The sequence below is a fragment of the Saccoglossus kowalevskii genome, chromosome 9 (genome assembly GCF_978046115.1).
Source record: "Saccoglossus kowalevskii chromosome 9, keSacKowa6.1, whole genome shotgun sequence".
Lineage (NCBI taxonomy): Eukaryota > Metazoa > Hemichordata > Enteropneusta > Harrimaniidae > Saccoglossus > Saccoglossus kowalevskii.
The window spans coordinates 35,430,437-35,449,009 of record NC_140649.1 but is presented as its reverse complement, the minus strand read 5'-3'; the positions used below and the strand labels follow the sequence as shown (position 1 = coordinate 35,449,009).

The following is an 18,573-nucleotide window of genomic DNA, read 5'->3' as shown; positions in this document are numbered from 1 at the left end:
CTGCTCATACCACTTCTCTGCTGTCCTTTCATCACAATTCTAACAACTCTAATTACGTTGCATTGCATGATGGGTAAGGTTCTGCTCATACCACTTCTCTGCTATCCTTTCATCACAATTCTAACAACTCCAATGACGTTGAATTGCATGATGGGTAAGGTTCTGCTCATACCACTTCTCTGCTGTCCTTTCATCACAATTCTATCAACTCCAATGACGTTGCATTGCATGATGGGTAAGGTTCTGCTCATACCACTTCTCTGCTATCCTTTCATCACAATTCTATCAACTCCAATGACGTTGCATTGCATGATGGGTAAGGTTCTGCTCATACCACTTCTCTGCTATCCTTTCATCACAATTCTATCAACTCCAATGACGTTGCATTGCATGATGGGTAAGGTTCTGCTCATACCACTTCTCTGCTATCCTTTCATCACAATTCTATCAACTCCAATGACGTTGAATTGCATGATGGGTAAGGTTCTGCTCATACCACTTCTCTGCTATCCTTTCATCACAATTCTAACAACTCTAATTACGTTGCATTGCATGATGGGTAAGGTTCTGCTCATACCACTTCTCTGCTGTCCTTTCATCACAATTCTAACAACTCCAATGATGTTGAATTGCATGATGGGTAAGGTTCTGCTCATACCACTTCTCTGCTATCCTTTCATCCCAATTCTAACAACTCTAATGACGTTGAATTGCATGATGGGTAAGGTTCTGCTCATACCACTTCTCTGCTGTCCTTTCATCACAATTCTAACAACTCCAATGACGTTGAATTGCATGATGGGTAAGGTTCTGCTCATACCACTTCTCTGCTGTCCTTTCATCACAATTCTAACAACTCTAATTATGTTGCATTGCATGATGGGTAAGGTTCTGCTCATACCACTTCTCTGCTGTCCTTTCATCACAATTCTAACAACTCTAATTACGTTGCATTGCATGATGGGTAAGGTTCTGCTCATACCACTTCTCTGCTGTCCTTTCATCACAATTCTAACAACTCTAATTACGTTGCATTGCATGATGGGTATGGTTCTGCTCATACCACTTCTCTGCTATCCTTTCATCACAATTCTAACAACTCTAATTACGTTGCATTGCATGATGGGTAAGGTTCTGCTCATACCACTTCTCTGCTGTCCTTTCATCACAATTCTATCAACTCCAATGACGTTGCATTGCATGATGGGTAAGGTTCTGCTCATACCACTTCTCTGCTATCCTTTCATCACAATTCTATCAACTCCAATGATGTTGAATTGCATGATGGGTAAGGTTCTGCTCATACCACTTCTCTGCTATCCTTTCATCACAATTCTAACAACTCTAATGACGTTGAATTGCATGATGGTAAGGTTCTGCTCATACCACTTCTCTGCTATCCTTTCATCACAATTCTAACAACTCCAATGACGTTGAATTGCATGATGGGTAAGGTTCTGCTCATACCACTTCTCTGCTGTCCTTTCATCACAATTCTAACAACTCTAATGACGTTGCATTGCATGATGGGTAAGGTTCTGCTCATACCACTTCTCTGCTATCCTTTCATCACAATTCTATCAACTCCAATGACGCTGAATTGCATGATGGGTAAGGTTCTGCTCATACCACTTCTCTGCTATCCTTTCATCACAATTCTAACAACTCTAATGACGTTGAATTGCATGATGGGTAAGGTTCTGCTCATACCACTTCTCTGCTATCCTTTCATCACAATTCTAACAACTCCAATGATGTTGAATTGCATGATGGGTAAGGTTCTGCTCATACCACTTCTCTGCTATCCTTTCATCACAATTCTAACAACTCCAATGACGTTGAATTGCATGATGGGTAAGGTTCTGCTCATACCACTTCTCTGCTATCCTTTCATCACAATTCTAACAACTCTAATGACGTTGAATTGCATGATCGTAAGGTTCTGCTCATACCACTTCTCTGCTATCCTTTCATCACAATTCTAACAACTCCAATGACGTTGAATTGCATGATGGGTAAGGTTCTGCTCATACCACTTCTCTGCTGTCCTTTCATCACAATTCTAACAACTCTAATTATGTTGCATTGCATGATGGGTAAGGTTCTGCTCATACCACTTCTCTGCTGTCCTTTCATCACAATTCTAACAACTCTAATTACGTTGCATTGCATGATGGGTAAGGTTCTGCTCATACCACTTCTCTGCTGTCTTTTCATCACAATTCTAACAACTCTAATTACGTTGCATTGCATGATGGGTATGGTTCTGCTCATACCACTTCTCTGCTATCCTTTCATCACAATTCTAACAACTCTAATTACGTTGCATTGCATGATGGGTAAGGTTCTGCTCATACCACTTCTCTGCTGTCCTTTCATCACAATTCTATCAACTCCAATGACGTTGCATTGCATGATGGGTAAGGTTCTGCTCATACCACTTCTCTGCTATCCTTTCATCACAATTCTATCAACTCCAATGATGTTGAATTGCATGATGGGTAAGGTTCTGCTCATACCACTTCTCTGCTATCCTTTCATCACAATTCTAACAACTCTAATGACGTTGAATTGCATGATGGTAAGGTTCTGCTCATACCACTTCTCTGCTATCCTTTCATCACAATTCTAACAACTCCAATGACGTTGAATTGCATGATGGGTAAGGTTCTGCTCATACCACTTCTCTGCTGTCCTTTCATCACAATTCTAACAACTCTAATGACGTTGCATTGCATGATGGGTAAGGTTCTGCTCATACCACTTCTCTGCTATCCTTTCATCACAATTCTAACAACTCTAATGACGTTGCATTGCATGATGGGTAAGGTTCTGCTCATACCACTTCTCTGCTATCCTTTCATCACAATTCTAACAACTCTAATGACGTTGAATTGCATGATGGGTAAGGTTCTGCTCATACCACTTCTCTGCTATCCTTTCATCACAATTCTAACAACTCCAATGACGTTGAATTGCATGATGGGTAAGGTTCTGCTCATACCACTTCTCTGCTATCCTTTCATCACAATTCTAACAACTCCAATGACGTTGAATTGCATGATGGGTAAGGTTCTGCTCATACCACTTCTCTGCTATCCTTTCATCACAATTCTAACAACTCTAATGACGTTGAATTGCATGATGGTAAGGTTCTGCTCATACCACTTCTCTGCTGTCCTTTCATCACAATTCTATCAACTCCAAGGACGTTGCATTGCATGATGGGCAAGGTTCTGCTCATACCACTTCTCTGCTCTCCTTTCATCACAATTCTATCAACTCCAATGACGTTGCATTGCATGATGGGTAAGGTTCTGCTCATACCACTTCTCTGCTATCCTTTCATCACAATTCTATCAACTCCAATGACGTTGCATTGCATGATGGGTAAGGTTCTGCTCATACCACTTCTCTGCTATCCTTTCATCACAATTCTAACAACTCTAATTATGTTGCATTGCATGATGGGTAAGGTTCTGCTCATACCACTTCTCTGCTGTCCTTTCATCACAATTCTAACAACTCCAATGATGTTGAATTGCATGATGGGTAAGGTTCTGCTCATACCACTTCTCTGCTGTCCTTTCATCACAATTCTAACAACTCTAATTACGTTGCATTGCATGATGGGTAAGGTTCTGCTCATACCACTTCTCTGCTATCCTTTCATCACAATTCTAACAACTCCAATGACGTTGAATTGCATGATGGGTAAGGTTCTGCTCATACCACTTCTCTGCTGTCCTTTCATCACAATTCTATCAACTCCAATGACGTTGCATTGCATGATGGGTAAGGTTCTGCTCATACCACTTCTCTGCTATCCTTTCATCACAATTCTATCAACTCCAATGACGTTGCATTGCATGATGGGTAAGGTTCTGCTCATACCACTTCTCTGCTATCCTTTCATCACAATTCTATCAACTCCAATGACGTTGCATTGCATGATGGGTAAGGTTCTGCTCATACCACTTCTCTGCTATCCTTTCATCACAATTCTATCAACTCCAATGACGTTGAATTGCATGATGGGTAAGGTTCTGCTCATACCACTTCTCTGCTATCCTTTCATCACAATTCTAACAACTCTAATTACGTTGCATTGCATGATGGGTAAGGTTCTGCTCATACCACTTCTCTGCTGTCCTTTCATCACAATTCTAACAACTCCAATGATGTTGAATTGCATGATGGGTAAGGTTCTGCTCATACCACTTCTCTGCTATCCTTTCATCACAATTCTAACAACTCTAATGACGTTGAATTGCATGATGGGTAAGGTTCTGCTCATACCACTTCTCTGCTGTCCTTTCATCACAATTCTAACAACTCCAATGACGTTGAATTGCATGATGGGTAAGGTTCTGCTCATACCACTTCTCTGCTGTCCTTTCATCACAATTCTAACAACTCTAATTATGTTGCATTGCATGATGGGTAAGGTTCTGCTCATACCACTTCTCTGCTGTCCTTTCATCACAATTCTAACAACTCTAATTACGTTGCATTGCATGATGGGTAAGGTTCTGCTCATACCACTTCTCTGCTATCCTTTCATCACAATTCTAACAACTCTAATTACGTTGCATTGCATGATGGGTAAGGTTCTGCTCATACCACTTCTCTGCTATCCTTTCATCACAATTCTATCAACTCCAATGACGTTGAATTGCATGATGGGTAAGGTTCTGCTCATACCACTTCTCTGCTATCCTTTCATCACAATTCTAACAACTCTAATTACGTTGCATTGCATGATGGGTAAGGTTCTGCTCATACCACTTCTCTGCTGTCCTTTCATCACAATTCTAACAACTCCAATGATGTTGAATTGCATGATGGGTAAGGTTCTGCTCATACCACTTCTCTGCTATCCTTTCATCACAATTCTAACAACTCTAATGACGTTGAATTGCATGATGGGTAAGGTTCTGCTCATACCACTTCTCTGCTATCTTTTCATCACAATTCTAACAACTCCAATGACGTTGAATTGCATGATGGGTAAGGTTCTGCCCATACCACTTCTCTGCTATCCTTTCATCACAATTCTAACAACTCCAATGACGTTGAATTGCATGATGGGTAAGGTTCTGCTCATACCACTTCTCTGCTATCCTTTCATCACAATTCTAACAACTCCAATGACGTTGCATTGCATGATGGGTAAGGTTCTGCTCATACCACTTCTCTGCTATCCTTTCATCACAATTCTAACAACTCCAATGATGTTGAATTGCATGATGAGTAAGGTTCTGCTCATACCACTTCTCTGTTATCCTTTCATCACAATTCTATCAACTCCAATGACGTTGAATTGCATGATGGGTAAGGTTCTGCTCATACCACTTCTCTGCTATCCTTTCATCACAATTCTAACAACTCCAATGACGTTGCATTGCATGATGGGTAAGGTTCTGCTCATACCACTTCTCTGCTATCCTTTCATCACAATTCTATCAACTCCAATGACGTTGAATTGCATGATGGGTAAGGTTCTGCTCATACCACTTCTCTGCTATCCTTTCATCACAATTCTATCAACTCCAATGACGTTGAATTGCATGATGGGTAAGGTTCTGCTCATACCACTTCTCTGCTATCCTTTCATCACAATTCTAACAACTCCAATGACGTTGAATTGCATGATGGGTAAGGTTCTGCTCATACCACTTCTCTGCTATCTTTTCATCACAATTCTAACAACTCCACTGACGTTGAATTGCATGATGGGTAAGGTTCTGCTCATACCACTTCTCTGCTATCCTTTCATCACAATTCTAACAACTCCAATGATGTTGAATTGCATGATGGGTAAGGTTCTGCTCATACCACTTCTCTGCTATCCTTTCATCACAATTCTAACAACTCTAATGACGTTGAATTGCATGATGGGTAAGGTTCTGCTCATACCACTTCTCTGCTATCTTTTCATCACAATTCTAACAACTCCAATGACGTTGAATTGCATGATGGGTAAGGTTCTGCTCATACCACTTCTCTGCTATCCTTTCATCACAATTCTAACAACTCCTATGACGTTGAATTGAATGATGGGTAAGGTTCTGCTCATACCACTTCTCTGCTATCCTTTCATCACAATTCTAACAACTCTAATGACGTTGAATTGCATGATGGGTAAGGTTCTGCTCATACCACTTCTCTGCTATCCTTTCATCATAATTCTAACAACTCCAATGACGTTGAATTGCATGATGGGTAAGGTTCTGCTTATACCACTTCTCTGCTATCCTTTCATCACAATTCTAACAACTCCAATGATGTTGAATTGCATGATGAGTAAGGTTCTGCTCATACCACTTCTCTGTTATCCTTTCATCACAATTCTATCAACTCCAATGACGTTGAATTGCATGATGGGTAAGGTTCTGCTCATACCACTTCTCTGCTATCCTTTCATCACAATTCTAACAACTCCAATGATGTTGAATTGCATGATGGGTAAGGTTCTGCTCATACCACTTCTCTGCTATCCTTTCATCACAATTCTAACAACTCCAATGACGTTGAATTGCATGATGGGTAAGGTTCTGCTCATACCACTTCTCTGCTATCCTTTCATCACAATTCTAACAACTCTAATGACGTTGAATTGCATGATGGGTAAGGTTCTGCTCATACCACTTCTCTGCTATCCTTTCATCACAATTCTAACAACTCCAATGATGTTGAATTGCATGATGAGTAAGGTTCTGCTCATACCACTTCTCTGTTATCCTTTCATCACAATTCTATCAACTCCAATGACGTTGAATTGCATGATGGGTAAGGTTCTGCTCATACCACTTCTCTGCTATCCTTTCATCACAATTCTAACAACTCCAATGACGTTGCATTGCATGATGGGTAAGGTTCTGCTCATACCACTTCTCTGCTATCCTTTCATCACAATTCTAACAACTCTAATGACGTTGAATTGCATGATGGGTAAGGTTCTGCTCATACCACTTCTCTGCTATCCTTTCATCACAATTCTAACAACTCCAATGACGTTGAATTGCATGATGGGTAAGGTTCTGCTCATACCACTTCTCTGCTATCCTTTCATCACAATTCTAACAACTCTAATGACGTTGAATTGCATGATGGGTAAGGTTCTGCTCATACCACTTCTCTGCTATCCTTTCATCACAATTCTAACAACTCCAATGACGTTGAATTGCATGATGGGTAAGGTTCTGCTCATACCACTTCTCTGCTATCCTTTCATCACAATTCTAACAACTCCAATGACGTTGAATTGCATGATGGGTAAGGTTCTGCTCATACCACTTGTGTATCAGTATTGGATGTTCCATAAACATTCAATTGCCACAAACACAAGCAATTAATAAATACATGTATTTGTTTAATGTCTGTAATGGTAACATAATCATGTATGTCACTAATTCATTAGTTTCCTTATCCCAGAAGTAAAAAATAATTAATCTATTATATAATATGAAATTTGATCTGGAGTACAATTTTTTTGGCCACATAGGTTGTTCTCAAAGCCCTTAGTTTTCTTGGAACAGTAAAAATATGCCAAAAATGAAATGGGCTTTTATTTTCTGAAAGACAAAATGTTCCCTTTGGAAACATTAAAACCTGAACTGCCAATTACATGATGGTGCTTGCAAAAGTTTTACTATAAAGTGAGTTCATTTGTTTTATTCCTAACAGCATAGCATAAGGAAGTTTCATGATATTTCCGGCTCTGTATGGAAAGAAGATTCCCACTTGTATATTGTTCCATTAGATGACAATGGATTACAACATTTACTAGCGGCACATCCGGAATTGAAAGATGCTAAAGCAGAGCATTGTGTTGAAAATGCACCATACTGCGGTATTGCACACTATCTTCCCATTGGCCACATGATGAGGTCAGTATCACCATATTCCATTTGGTCACATGATGAGCTCACTAACATCATATTCCCATTGGCCGCATGATGAGGTCAGTACATAATATCATATTCCAATTGGCCACATGAGGTCAGTACGCAACACCATATTCCCATCTGCCACATGATGCAGTCAGTATCACCATATCCCCATTGGCCACATGATGAGGTCAGTAACACCATATTCCCAGTGGCCACTTGATGACGTCAGTAACACCATATTCCCAGTGGCCACATGTTGAGGTCAGTAACACTATATTCCCATTCGCCACATGTTTAGGTCAGTAACACTATATTCCCATTAACCACATGATGAGGTCAGTACATAATACCATATTCCTATTAGCCACAGGATGAGATCAATATCACCATATTCACATTGGCCACATGGTGAGGTCATTAACACTATATTCACATTGGCCACTTGAGGTCAGTACGTAATACCATATTCACATTGGCCACATGAGGTCAGTAACACCATATTCAATTTGGCCACATGATGAGGTCAGTAACACCATATTCAATTTGGCCACATGATGAGGTTAGTAACACCATATTCAATTTGGCCACATGATGAGGTTAGTAACACCATATTCACATTGGCCACATGATGAGGTCAGTAACACCATATTCACATTGGCCACATGATGTGATCAGTAATGCCATATTCACATAGGCCACATGAGGTCAGTAACACCATATTCAATTTGGCCACATGATGAGGTCAGTAACACCATATTCACATTGGCCACATGTGATCAATAACACCATATTACCATTGGCCACATGTGATCAATAACACCATATTACCATTGGTCACATGATGTGTATAAATGCCACTATATATATTTTAACTGTCAACTCCACATGTGCAATCTGCCACGTAGTACCCACAAGAAATATGTGTTTAGTGTGTGGCAAAATGCGCATACTGAAAATTAATTTTGTAATTGTCACCTGACACATCATCAGCCCTATAAAAAAGTATGTACTTACCCCTCTTTAATATACGTCAGCTGATAGAATTTTTTTCTTTCAGAAAGAGTGTCTGGTTACCAGCTAGCCCAGTCAATACAATTGATCCTGTCCAGTTCAAACTTGTGCAGAATGTGAAACGAACAAAATCTGTACGCCATCTCAAATTTTCTCTTCTTGGTGAGTGTAGTAATTAATGTTGCAGTTATTCTGTAATTCTTAAAAAATAAAGGCAGCACATTTTCTTTGTAAGTAATAATATTTTATAATGAAAATAATATTTCACTAGGTTCTGAACGCATGACTGTGTATATCCAACCAAAGAAAGGTGTCTTGCTCACCAAATGGTCCTTACGTGGTAAAATTGGAAAGTCAGCGGATGTCAGCAATGATGGTGTTTATTTCATCAATTACGGCCATGGTTATGCAACATCACCCTGGGTATTCTGGATTGAACTAGATGTGAGTCAATGTTTACACTGTTTTTAACATGCACTTTACAGACTATTTCAGCATACTGTACTTGCTCTGTTAGCACTTATATGTAAATTGAAGCTTTTCATGGGTGATGTCAATTTAGAATCCAGAAAATTATTCTGACCACTCTTCCAATCATCAATTCTGGTTTGAATACAACTATCATATCAAGATAATAGGCATGGATTCAAATTAGAATTATATATCATGATTTGATTATTGAAACACAAAATACTACATTCTATATATATTTTGAATGGACGCATGGTGCAATTGTACTACTTGGACATATTACTAATGAACAGTGCCCTTTAGTGGTAGATAACATTCATAACAGTATTGTTCACACCATGATGAAATTTGGTAAATCATACATTTGAATATTCAAAACAAAATAAGACCATATATTTGAGTTCAAAAACAACATTTTGGATCATGAATTTGAAACTTCAAATGTTGACTTAACCCATAGGCCTACATTTACAGCCGGATTTAGTACAACTTGATGAATTTGGTGACAGATTAATTGAATCACATTGTCTAATATGGATTGTCAATACACTAGCACTCAATGCAGGGCATACATATCAGATTGCATATTGTTAAAGTATATGTGTACGCTGAACATTCTGGGCATGCAACAACCAGATTATTTTGTCATCAAAAACTTCGGTGTTTTTTCCCTACTGACAATAAACTTCATATTGTTATTGGTACTTTTTTGATCACTGATTAGTTTAATGTTAGGGACGACGTCAAAAGATATGTCGGATAAAAAACTTATTTGCTTTAGTTTGGGGGTGAGGGGGTTTTGACCTCAAAAAGTTTCCATCCTACAAAAACGATTTTATTTTTCAATGAAGTCAAAAAAATCTTGGAGTATTTGTAGTTCGTTTTTTTTCTATCCAATCATAGACAAAAATAACAGAAAATGGAAAAAAAACATCCAAGACGAGAAAATGGTTTGGTCCGAGTGTAAATATGTGCGTCAAATAAGGTCAATTTCAGGGCATGAACCTAGAGCATGCGCAGAACCCAGAAAAGTAGTTTGCGCATGCGTATATTCCCCTTCATTATTACAACTACATGTAAGTGCTATGCCATACTACTGTCCGATTATCGATTTGTATTTAATGGTGAATGTAGTCTGACGCCATGATCAATATTTATAAATTAAGTTTCAGTGGGGGGGTTTGGAAAAAAACTAAAAGAATTAAGTTTTTTATCCGACATCTATCTTTTGACGTCGTCCCTTAGTAAACATGCATATCTATTATTCACCCATTTCGGATTTTTAAAAATCAGATTTAAATTGAATTAATCACAGAGGTGCTCTGGAATTCAATAGACTGAAAACCACGGACGAAAAATCAAATGTATTTTTGTATGTATTATAAATTTTGATAATGTGAGTCACATTGTTATTATGTTGTGCATATCAAATAGATAAGTATCAGTAAATATATCATAAATATCTCCAATACTCTCATCTCATGGAAGTTCTTTCTAAGCTTTCTTTTCTAAATATATTAATTATCTAATACTAAAATTATTTGTTTATTAAAATAAGTTTTGATATAATGTCCCTCATTATCATTTGTTTTCTCATCAGACTACTAATGCCGAAGATGATGGAACAGATGCTATTCTAAATATTGCAGTTGCTGCCCATCATTTCCACAAAGATGACGTCAACAAAAGCAAAGATCTACTGAAGTATTTGAAGAAGGATCCTGTTTGGGTGACAGCCACCAAAGCTATTAGTACCTATGAATCATGGGTATTTTGATGCATCATAGGAGTTTTTGATTTGTTTTAATTTGGGAGGAGACAGCAAGTTCATTTAGTTAGTACCTAGGATTTCAAGTTTGATATCGTTTATGATGTTTCTGTGGTTACATGTATATTGTGTTCTTTAATGTTTTAGGGATCCGAAATTCAAAGTGAAATACTCACTAAATCAAGATGAGTCAGCTGGTTGACTTGTAGAGAGAGTGAGGAAGATCTTCAATGACAAAATTAAATTGTATGTGATTTGATGCACAAACACAAATTTTGTGCACCTGATTTTTATCTTTTTCTCACTTACTTTGTTTATAAATATATGTATAATTTGTTTTCACTGGTTCCATACATGATGTATGATACAGCTTTTGCTAACCTGACATTTGTCTCTCACCGATCCCCAATTTACGTCCCACTTGCGCTATCACAAATAACATTTGGCTTGGACATGTTACCATTGTTTTCTATGGCAATGATACATCTCAAAATGTGGTGAAAAAGGTGTATAGTATTTTACAGGGTATATTGTGATGTCAAGCTGTGTTAACAATTGACCATATTTTTAGAGTTTTGTAACGAGAACCGCTGATATGATATATTATTTTATTTTATTTTTTCATGAAAAAAAAACTGATTGAGAGTGGACCAAAGAAGTTCACATACTGTTGAAAATTGCCAGGACGATTAATTGTGGACAGATTTTGAGACAAAATGTTGTCACAGTGTGGAAACATGCATACATATGAAACTTAAACTTGCAATGAAAGATTATTCACATGTATATTGGTGACAAGAATCATTAGCTGCAGTCTCATTTTGTCATTGTAATGATTTTATGGAATGAATATGTGAAGTCTGCCCAACCAAGAAAGTAAAACATAATACCAAGGGATACCAAGCTTGAAAAGAAACTCTTGGGTTGAAATCTTTATACATTTATAATAAGTTAATTGTTTTTTCCTTCTGGAAATACTTTTAATGTGAACAAGAACGAAACAACAAATGTAACCATTTACGCTTTAGAAAATGGCTGCCAATTACCTCATAATATTGAATTGAATATTGGTAGCAAGCCAACTTAATAGTTTACAGTTAGAAATACAATGTAATGTGTGAACAATTATATACTCTATGAATATTGCTAATTGATGTTGCTGCTTTTAGTGTTACTCATAATGTTAACAACCAGCATTAGACATGGACCATAACAATGTAACTTATATCTTTAATTTTTGAGACTGATTCACACAGATTAATCAAAGCTAGGTAGTTTATTAAATGTGGCGTTTAGCAAGCCCTCAAAAAATTGTAATTTTAATCAGATAATCTTATGCACAGACCAGTCTGAAGACAGAGTCAAGAGGAGTACTAATTTTGTTCTTAATTAATTAATTAATGTATTTAATTCACTATGATTTTTAAATTGTTTGTAATATCTCTATGCAATTTTAATTGTTTATACTGTATGGAATATATATATATAGGAAGATGTTAAAAATCAAAATCTCAATAAAAGATGTAAATTTCTGATATTATTTTATTTAGAAACACAATATCTTACTTTTCAGGACTACCTTTATCTTGATAGTTTATATTGTGACAAATTCAAATATATGGCTGCAATCATGATCTAACATGCCCGGAAATTAAAAACAAGTTGTTCAACGTAATTTGAACAAATCACATAATGAAACGAAAATGATAATCTGACAACAATGCAATTTTCAATATACAGCTCACTTTCCACACTCAAGTAGATTATATGTTGATGTTCGGTCAGAGGTGAGCATGCGTGAAGTTATTAATTATGCAATCTATTGAAATGCAAACGGCAAATTTAAGAGAACATTTACATTTTAATATACCGGCATTCATCGTGTTGCTTCACTGCTATACACAATGATGTTCTATGCTGCGTTGACCCACAGGATTCCTATGGGACTTGTGAAACTAGTGTTGTCGACTGTGTTCATGGTGCTTGTAATCATAACGTTCGGTCGGTATTTCAATCCATCAACCTATGAAGTCGACAACACAGGCGAACACGGTCGCAGCACTGCTCGTTCCCCAACAGCACACATTGGTAAATTGATTCAAAATAATATCTACGAGATTGGGGATATATTCGATCAAGACGTGTTAAGAAAAGCTATGCAAATTGGAAGGTTGCGGTGTAACTGTCCTGATCCACCGGAATGGTTAAAACCTGTGAACAAACGACGAATTGAAGAAGGAAATAAGTGGGAGTTTGAGAAGAACAAACGACTGGAACCACTGTCTATCTGCAAAGCCATGTCACCATTTAACTATATTGGAGGTGGTATCACCGTGGAGCCGTATCAAACAGTGCCCATCATTGGATTGTCACTTCATCCAATTGTAGAACAAATGCTACCAAACTTGAACACAAATATTACTCTACAAATATCCTCAACAAAGAAAATGGGAAAACTCCATTTAAGCAAATTGATAAATCCTATGATGTTAGCAAACCACGTCATATCCGGTGAAAGGACATTTGAATTGAAAATTAATTTGAAGCAAAATATAGAGCTTCTAAACACAATTCTGGACACTAATATTCTGTATACAAGTGATAACTATGAGCTTGATGCCCGTGATCAATTACAAATCACATTACTGAATTTTACAGCTGATATCTATGTTCGCATTCGGAGGGAACCATTGCCAGATCTGTATGATCCTGGTGAGAGAAATTCAGTCATCGATAAAGTCACAGTCATCACTAAAACATTTGAAAGACCCGATGTTATTGAACAGTTTGTTTCCCGTGTTCATAAATACTACCCAAATATATCAATAATAATTGCAGATGACTCCGAGTTTCCAAAACCGATCAAAAAAGACAATGTCAAATACTTCATCATGCCTTTCAGAGAAGGAAGTTTTCCAGGAAGAAACCTTGCCTTGAGTCAGGTCAGAACAAAATACGTTGTATTTTTAGATGATGATATGTACTTCACGAACGAGACCAATCTGGAAATTATGATGGAAAAACTCGAAGATCCAAATATTGACATGGATATAAATTGTGGTGAGGTGAAAAATCTGGGAATACTCAAAGGACTTCGAAAAATTGGTTACAATGATACACAGGGATATTGTAATCTGGGACCATTTTTTCCGCGTAATAATATTGTACCTGGATATCCACAGTGTGTATGGGGAGAAATGTTCATGTTCTTTTTCATGGCTAAAACAGCAGTTCTCCGTAAAATTGGTGCATATCCACAGATTGTACAGGCTGCCCACGAAGAGGCGTGGATAGACACGATAGGAAAGGCGAAGAGTGCGTTTTGTTCTGATAGTTCAGTTTACCATATACATGGTAATAATAAGAAATATGCCGAATTTCGCAAGGAAACTCGCAGTGAGTTGTCTTCTGATCCGTTAGCATTGTTTGAAAATAACATGTGCTATTGGTGGAGCTGGTATATGTTCCCAGATTTGTCTAACTTCAGACTAAAAGTGGCTAACCCTCTACGATAAAAAGTGACTGGTACTAAAGAGAACTGCTTAATTATCATGCAACGATTAGATCTCGACCATCCACTCCATTGATTCATCTCTACATACCTCGTTCATCGCATTACAGCGAAGATCGATACAGCTCGACAGTCCGATATGAGTAGCGTGACATTTATATTTTGTTTTGTTCTTTACTGAAACATTAACTGGAACTTCATCAAAGACAGTTCTGATACAATTATATCGACATTGGACATAATGCTCGGCTACATGTTTCTGACTTTCGTTTGAAGTTCGTTAACGCATCATACAATATAAATAAACCAATGGCCACAATATGCCACGGATTTGCACCTCATCGGAGTAACGCCCCAAAAATGTAATTGTTTGTTCTGTAGATTAATAAATGAAACAGAAAAATAGTGGTGTTTTAGAAAACCTGTGCACTGTTTTCAATATTCCGAATTTAGCACTTTGCCCTAATCTCAAGTTTGTTATTTCCTCATACAATAGAATACACGAATAACCACCATATGCCACATACTTATCTGCACGTTCGTGCCGCCCACCAATGGGATTGTGGTCTGTATAGTTTGAACGACTCGCTTCTATCTTATTTGTTCTCTGCTAATATTTTGTATAGTATTATATTATTTCCGGAATATATGTATGATTCAATGGATTGAACATATTCTAGAAATAAACAAAAACCAATGCTGGCAAAAACGTTATTGTTTTTAATAACGCTAGAAAATAAGGAAAATTTAATCGAGCTATTAAAACGTTTAGAATTTATCATATAAAACGATCGAATTCAACATATTTGTGGCAATATGTCGATTTCGTTGGTATTTATGTGAGAGCTATTCCACTTTAATGTTTACACATCATAACATACGCCTATGACGATAAACAAACACACGTCCTTTTAGTAGTGGCAGCAAACTCGACACAGATATCACAAACTCTCACGATGATATGCCAGCACACAGCGAAAATCTGAGAACAAGATTCGTGTAGTAACTCATATACAATATGTATAAATAAAACGTATGGAAATAAATTGTAATTTTGAAATATATTTATATCAGAGTATAGACATTAGGTGTTAGGTGTAATTATGATATCAAAAAAGTAAATATGGACAGTGATCATCTGGTCATAAAAACATGAGTTGGTAAAGAATGTGATGGAAATTGATATAAGAATGGTCCAGCGGCTATTACGTTATTAAGTATAGTTATAATAATATTTGGTTTGAATTTGTTAGTTTAATGTTTTAGTCAAAATTAAGAAATTAGCACACTGTGACAGACTGATATTTGTGTTTAAAAATAGCTATAACAAATAAAATAATAAATAACATAACAAAATGAATAATAATAAGCAGTGATTAATTAGACATGGTCAACAAGCAGTATACACGTTTGAGTAAGTTCATAATACACTCACTATACATTTTTAAAATGTGCCTTCCAAACATCACTTTCGCATTGATTGAATGTATCAGTGGCGAGCTTTTCATGATCACTAGTTGAAATAGCTGCCCCGTATAACCTCGGTCTTCAACTTGTTCTATCTTCTTGTTCTTTGTCTAGCTGGGCACTTGCTTCTGTAGCATTGCTGTTCCATGTGTTTTTATAGATACAATTGTTCAGTGGCCTAAGCTTTTGTGATTTGCAATCTCACTTGCCGCATAGGGACCCTGGACTCAACGGATAACCTTCCCGCCCCAGCATTGAAGTCACCAACTAAAATACAGATGTGTTTGTGTGTTCTACGGATAAGGCAATAGCATTGTAAAACCTGTTCCCGGCGTCAGCACAATTGATTACTTCAGAAGATAAGAGCAATCCCACACCAAGGTTATGGTTCTCTCCCTCCTGGCTCTTTATATTCGGTCGATATGGCATGCTGTGCCGGAAGCTGCAATTGTGTGTCATACTGTGCCAGTATTGTGTCAGCATACACAAAATGTGCACTATGCAATACTTCCATTAGCCAAGCTAGCACACACCACAATGAAAATAATAAATTATTAAAATAGTGTGCTTTAATGTAGAAAGTGTGTGATATACGGAAAGGAACATTATACCGAAAATACTTACTATATTTTAAGAAGCTGAATATCTTCTGCAATTTAAATCAGTGTTCATTAAGACATTTTTATTTGGAAACCAAAGAAAAGTATATCGTCATCAAATAATATAAAAACATGTTTGCTATTATTTCATATTTGATATGCGGTGATCTCAGCAAGTGAATTTCAATTGGGATTTTATACAACATTACATCGTTGGTTTGTAAACAATGCTCAGTCTATGCATGCACACGCTCCATTCACATACAATACATTCTTTAAGTTGAAAGGTGATACTTTGAAAGAACATAGTGTATTTAAGAGGGGTCAGGTCAGAGGTCATCGAGTTTCGGTCGACATGTGCACACGCGCAATTCGTGTGCGCTCACAATATGATACAATCTTAAATACAATGTTAAAATATATGAATTTGGAAAGTGTGTTTTAGAGGGGTCAGGCCGGAGGTCATCGAGAGTCTAAGTTGTTGCTGCTACAGTGAACGTACACAAATTTGTGCTTATATTCAATATATTTTTTTGCAAAATGCGATAGCTGAAGTGAATACAAAGTAAATAGAAACTAAATAAAAATGAAACACTTTGACTATAGTTATCGAAAGTGTTTCAAAAATACATTATTGATTTGGACTCGGCATATTATAATAGTCAATATGTCTAATGTAGTATGTCAAGTATAGAATGCATGCTTATCATGGCATCTAGACTCCTGTGTTGACTATTTGAAATCATAGAGGTGATTAGAACTGTGCAATTTTCCGAAATACAAATGTATTATTTATTTGAAAAGGCCAGCATAATGTTCTGCAACACCCATTCTTATGGCGACCAAATGGTGTTTGAAAATAGTCATTACTTGCTACTTTTCAGTCAAGTTCTCCCCCTTGATGTGAGTTTGTACCACGATGTTCACAGGGGTCGTCAGAAATATGTTCACACTTTTGTGCGATTAATTGTATTCAAATATAGTCATTTGCAAATTGATAATCGAATGTTTTAATTTACCTGAATTTTTCTGCGCAAGTTAAAATATCTATACTTATCGTAATATATATTAAATCGTGTACGCTGATATTGTCTTTGATGTTATGCTTTTTAGACAACGGCTAGGACAATAACGTCAATGTACAATGATTTTAGTATTAAAATGAGGTATTCTGTGGTAGAGCGTATCGGTAATCAGTCAGTGAATGCTAAAGTATGACATTCACGAGTTACTAGTATGCAGTGTGTCCTGTGATCGTATGTTCACGGGCAAAGAATGTCACGACTGATGGTTTACTGTCATATTACTACATGTGACAAAAATGCAAGATAGAAAGTCTTATTTGCTTTTGTCAACAATTTTGACATATCTTACCTTGATAGTTTGAATACAACAAATTCCCAAACAACTTTAGAAAGTACAATTTCATTTTGTATGCATGTCAATGTTATTTCAAAGCAAACTAGATAAAACTCGCGATTCAGAGAAGATGTCTACTTGTGCTAGATTTCTTTAATATTTATATCAACAATCACATATACCACATATACCAAGTTTGAAGTTCCTAGCCATTCCCCTTGTAGCTCAATACTGAACATACATGACTTTTTGTTTCTAAAAGTTTGCTTTGTCATGTAGATGACACATGTGCCAAATGTGAAATATATATCTATACCCCACGTTATAACGCATACATACAGGCACACACATAGACACTCACTTACAGTAAAATAAATAATAACGTTACTGGTAAATTCCTGGTGGAGTGTTTTTACGCTTCAGATTTTGTTTATATTTAAATATTGCAATGCGGTCCATCTTACAATTCGTTACTAGTATTACCAGGGATAA

General features: G+C 36.9%; 2 protein-coding genes across 2 annotated transcripts in view; both read left to right on the top strand.

Annotated features, from left to right (window-relative positions):
• The window catches only part of LOC102800815 (endoplasmic reticulum metallopeptidase 1-like), a 67,145-nt gene extending 54,465 nt beyond the window's left edge, over window positions 1-12,680 (top strand). Inside the window, exons 10-13 of the mRNA XM_085504081.1 lie at window positions 7,690-7,892; window positions 8,953-9,068; window positions 9,178-9,350; window positions 10,978-12,680. Coding sequence (XP_085360207.1) covers window positions 7,690-7,892; window positions 8,953-9,068; window positions 9,178-9,350; window positions 10,978-11,154 — 669 coding nt within the window. The 3' untranslated portion in view covers window positions 11,155-12,680. The remainder of the gene's footprint in view (window positions 1-7,689; window positions 7,893-8,952; window positions 9,069-9,177; window positions 9,351-10,977) is intronic.
• Window positions 12,681-13,049: 369 nt separating this feature from the next.
• On the top strand, window positions 13,050-15,077 carry LOC100375110 (beta-1,4 N-acetylgalactosaminyltransferase 2-like). The gene has a single exon (XM_002742127.2). The coding sequence runs from the start codon at window positions 13,050-13,052 to the stop codon at window positions 14,658-14,660; it is 1,611 nt and encodes a 536-aa protein (XP_002742173.1). The 3' UTR covers window positions 14,661-15,077.
• Window positions 15,078-18,573: the final 3,496 nt, after the last annotated feature.

Coding starts and splice junctions, on each gene's coding strand:
- LOC100375110 (XM_002742127.2), top strand. CDS start 13,050: ATGATGTTCTATGCTGCGTTGACCCACAGGATTCCTATGGGACTTGTG.